Source organism: Ixodes scapularis, unplaced genomic scaffold (assembly GCF_016920785.2).
Source record: "Ixodes scapularis isolate PalLabHiFi unplaced genomic scaffold, ASM1692078v2 PGA_scaffold0__279_contigs__length_252992795, whole genome shotgun sequence".
NCBI lineage: Eukaryota > Metazoa > Arthropoda > Arachnida > Ixodida > Ixodidae > Ixodes > Ixodes scapularis.
Genome location: NW_024609835.1, coordinates 29925217 through 29930368, shown reverse-complemented (window position 1 = coordinate 29930368; position 5152 = coordinate 29925217). Strand labels below are relative to the sequence as shown.

Genomic DNA, 5152 nt, shown 5'->3' with positions numbered 1-5152 from the left:
GTTTGTTTTTACACAAAAACATGCTTTCTAAAAACTCAAGGTGACCACAGTACATACAAATTATAAAGAGTGGCGCTGTTGTCGTATTTAGCTCGGTCTCGGTGGACGCCAGCGGCCCAGGTGTCGACGGCGAGTTCCCCAACTGAGTGTTTTAGTAACGTTGGTTACAGCTCATTCGCAGTGTCACCTCGTGTACCGAACCAGAACACAGCATCACAGAAAGAAGTTCCAGTCCATTCTCTGCTGTCGTTGTGTGTTCTGAAGCAGAATACGCAATGACACGTAGAATGGGTTGGAACGTTCCAGAAGAGTAACAATAGGGAAAAGAAAGAGTTAGCGCGGTAGGATTTTTACCTCTTATACCTTTGCGTGGCAGCCTTGTGCGCCGCCAACTTCGCCACGGACGCGGCAATATAACTCATATACGTCCAGCGCGACACCTGTGAGCTAGCATAACAAATTAGGTCATGGCCACGTACGCATTGTACCGAACGCATTCTTCAGGATACCCGTATGCATAGCAGTGAGCATCAAGGGCGTTGAAGAAGATTGTTCCAATGATATCAGATGTCGGTGTGCTCACGTTTACCAAGCAATTGTAGAACTTGCAGTCGTCCCGGCAATTCGTCCTTAAATTCATAGAAGCAAAAAATGAAAGACGTTAACATATCTCTCTAATGCGAAACTAGAGCGCAGCTCTTGAGGACGAGGAGGGAAATGTCTGGAAAGAGGGGTATGCCCCCTCGTCCTGCGTACCCTCTCCTTCTCCTCTCCTCCTCCTCCCACCCTCCTTCTCCACTTCCCTGTTTCTCCTCCCGTCACGTCATGACTTCGTGACGTCATTTTACCCGCTAAATTTAGCGGGAAACTGAATAGGTGTTGAGGTCACGTGACGTCCATTTTCCCGCTAAATTTAGAGGTGAAGCTAACGTCACGACTTCATGTCGTCATTTTCACCACTAAATTTACCTGGGAAACTGAACTGGTGTTGAGGTCGAGTTACGTCGATTTCCCCGCTAAATTTATCGGAGAAAATTTTCCGCTAAAGTTAGCGGCGAAGTTATTTCGTTAAATTTAGCGGGGAAATTTTCCCGATAAATTTAGCAAAGCATTTTCCCGTTGAATTTAGCGAGAAAATTACCCCGCTAACTTTAGCATAAAAACATCCCATAAATAAACGCGTTGGGTTACACTGACGCCGACGACGACGACGCTCAACCCGGAAACGGGCGCCTAAAAGCTGGGCTCTAAAAAAAAAAAAAAAAACAATAGAATTGAAAAGTGAGTCCCATTCCGATATCATATTATTGTTGTTGAAGATTTCCCTGCGACAGCATGATCCCGGAAAATAAAATGCTTCCGGACAAAACGGTTTCATGTGCAAATCCCCACAAAATGGTCCAATCTGAATTTTGCGGTATTGACACCTTGCTCTTCCCGGGTTTGCAGATGTCTGCCTAGGTTGGCTACCCTGCGTTGGATAATTTTACGAAGGAAGCAAGAGAAAGCGACAAAAACCTTATTAACTTGCCAGCTCACGCTTTGACTATGTGAACACAAAATCTTTCACGTGCATACTCATCAGATTTCCGTGGAATCCAAATAACAAACGAATCAAAAATCCTGCTAGTAAGGTGTTTGCGGCCCAAATGTTCCCCCAGAGTTCTGTGTACTAGCTGGAAGTACAGTTGCACACATGAGTGCTGAGTGCAATTGTAGAACTGACAGTCTTGCACACGAACACAAATAATGGAAATAAAAGACACCATACACAAGCAGAACTTCATAAAAGTTTCATATAAAAACGCAGAAGAACCTTTGCGGCCTTCTCTTTATTCTATGGAGTGTCCCAGGCCCCTAGAATGTCGTACGTCATAAATGGCTGGTCGTCTAAACTTGTGAGTTTTGAATGGCACTTTTTTTTTCTTCTGCATCGTGAGGAGTACATTTGCATAATATATAGGACGTAGTTTTCACATGATTATTCCAGACCCAGTCACTTTGTTCTAGTAGGAGAGGGGCCTGCGAATGATGAATTCACATAATTATGCAATATTTATATGAGATGTCCGAGGTGACACTAGGGGCTGCGCCTTTCCACTGCAGACATTGTTCGAACATCATTATATCGAATTGATTAGCTATTAGAGTTCTCTTTGTTAACGTATATGAAAGGAAGTTTTTTAGAGTGCACTCTTAAAGGACCCGTTTTTCAAGCTTACAAGAAAACGAATAATTTCGTTTTATACTTACGGTTTTCGTTATTTTTGCTCCCCCATCTCATAGAGCAAAGTGCAAAAAAATAACCTTTGTAAAAAGTTATGCTTCCCAATGCAACCGCTAGATGAAGCGATTTTTTTTTTTTGTATTTTTGGCTTTTTTAATAGTTGCCGCAAGAGCTAGAATCACGTAAAGGATACCTTGAATTCTAATTTCTCTCACATTGTGAAGATCTGTAAATTGATGATGCCGTGCTCTTCTTCAAAAGACCCAATGCTACCCGCGTTGTTGTCGTGATCGCGGCAGCACTTGTCCGTTTCGATCTCTCTCCCGAGGTCGTTGTCGTCCTTGGCGATATCCCCGGCTCCACACCACTTCGTTCCTATAAGGTATAACGCCCTATTTGCGTCACGTTTATATAACGGACACTTTCTAGAAGTGAATATGTCTACGACCTCCGGAAGCATTACACAGAAGCCTCATATATAGTTTAAACACCAAACCCACTTAAATGACAACAAAGATCTCTTGCAAGCTGAACAACCTTGAAGATTTTCTCGAAGTACTGCTTAGCCATACTGGAAATATGGTATTCTGGTTTTGCTAAAAGTTAGTCGTAAAGGAATGCTGGCTTTATAATACATAATCATATTTTATTCTGATTTTCATTATTGGATGATGGAGCAAAAGGTGAGGTAACGCCTTTGAACAAGGCCGTTCACAGACCTTACAAAGAAGAAAAGGGAAGGTGACGGAAAAATAGACTTAAATTAATCACATATATAAAGAAATAGCAGACATAGAAACATAAGTCATACAATGTACTGGCGCGCAGAACTAAACAACAATTTACATAGGTGCCCATTTATTTCTGTAAATGAGTTTGAGCTTTATCAAATTCTTATGCAGCACATACACTAAGCAAACTTGGAGGACGCTGAAGATTTGCCTTTAAGAGTGGAACGGGATAGCGTCGTCGGTCCCCATTCACATCGTTTACTGATTCGCGTCTCATGCACTTCCTGCCAGTGTGCAGTAAGTGCGACGGACATGACCTAATCAGTAGCTCGTCTGGCTCGCAACCAAATGGTCGTGAGTTTGAATCCCGCCTAAAATTCTTCAAATTTTTCTTGACGGCAAATTAATTACTTCATAAGGGAAATCTTTTCAGACATGCGGCGACCTTTAATTCGCAGTAAATTCTATGTCTTTTATTCACTTTCATCATACACGTCACATCATGTTTCATGTGAGCGTTGTGTCTTGTTTTGAATTCCCGCGCAAGGTCATGCGCCGTTGAAGTCATAAACTTATTGACCAATCAGAATTTTCGTGTCGCACCATCGATACCGGTTTTTTTTGTCACGCCACCGAATTTCTGCGACACGAGCTCCTTAAGGCTATCATGATAAAATAATGAGAACAACCAGATGACATTAACTGACGTCCGAAAAGAACTAATATTTTTAATTGCTTTTAAACTTGTGAGTATAATTGTCATTCGTAATCATGACTTTACTCTCCAATATGTGTGTAGAACTTCAGGTACCAGATAGGCTAAGATTTTTTGTTTCTGTAATTTGTTCGCGTCTTTTGTTTGACACCCTTTTACCTCCAAGACGTAAACTGTTTTTGCACTAGGACAACGCTGATACAATGCGGCTATGTTACTCTTAATCTGTTTATATATTTTGGTTGCAAGGTCTTCAGTTAAAAGCAAATAATTACGTAATGAAAAATAGGCTAATAAATATTAAGTAGTATGTTCTCTATGTTTATCAAGTTTCAGATGCAGTGTCCTGTAGAAAGTAATTGTGTTATGTATATGCTAGCCAGTGTCACATTCCAGTTTACGAACCCTGGGAGAACTTTCACAGTGTGTACGGCCTACAAGGGGCAGGCAGCTTCACTTTCGACTTGGGGCGTGAAGCCGGCACAGTTTTGACGGTGCCCGCATTTTCTGCTTTTTTCTGTTGGTTGGGGAAACTTCTATTACCTGCACTAAACTTTATGTTTTTGTACCGCCGGTTCCACCCCAAGTCGTATTCGGAAGAGCCAAGTCGCGCAATGTGTCCTGTCGCATTCGACGACGTTTTATCATGATCCGACGGTATGCTCTCTACTTTTTGTTATTACTGTTATACAGTCTTGTAAACGTTACTAAAAAAAAGTAATCGATTACAATTACTATTACTCTTGGCTAAAAAGTATTAGATTAGATTACTTGATTACTCAACGGCAAGAGTAATTGGACATTACTTAAAGAAGTAATCGTTACTTTTACGATTACTTTATTGTGTGAAGACACATCTTTACCGCTCATAACAATGAACTACTTCCAACCTATATTTCACATTTTGCACAAGTGTTGAAAAAGAAAAACTGGCTCCCTCTTCGTGGTCTTTGCACCTTCACATTGCGGACACAAGCATAGAATTCGTTTGAAGACGTTTAATGATTTGGGCGTTCGCCAGTATGTGTGTGTGTGTGGGGGGGGGGGGGGGGAGCGGAGAGGGTTCTAGATTTTGTTAAGCTTGAGCAAGGGTTGTCGCTCAAAGTTTGCGTCGCTCATTTTATTATTCACATGTGTATGAGCTCGCATGTTATACAAAAGAGCAGCAGCTCCAGGATTTGAAACGGATCATGTGTAGTATCCATTAGCGGAAGAGTTCGCCCCGACCACTTCCCAACTCGAAACATTGCTTGTCACAAAGACCACGTACGGGAAATGGGGAAATATTTCAACTGCCTTTGTTATATTTTGCATCCGCTTTAGGCATTCTTCGGTTCTGGTTCTCCTACGTGCTGCGAGTAGGTACCGTAGGCAGGATGTTTTCATTTTTTTTTATTCCTGTGTGTGTGTGCGTGAGGGGGCTAGCGTGAACGAAGAACTCACAAAGCTACATTCTGCTTTCTCAAACGTCGCCCTGAA

General features: G+C 41.9%; 1 protein-coding gene across 1 annotated transcript; it reads right to left on the bottom strand.

Annotated features, from left to right (window-relative positions):
- Positions 1 to 460: 460 nt before the first annotated feature.
- LOC8040960 (acidic phospholipase A2 PA4-like) lies at positions 461 to 2797 on the bottom strand. The gene is made up of 3 exons (XM_042291622.1): positions 2728 to 2797; positions 2443 to 2602; positions 461 to 629 (listed from the first exon to the last, which is right to left on the bottom strand). Exons 1-3 carry the CDS (start codon positions 2795 to 2797, stop codon positions 461 to 463), a joined length of 399 nt encoding a protein of 132 aa, XP_042147556.1.
- Between the last annotated feature and the right edge of the window lie 2355 nt (positions 2798 to 5152).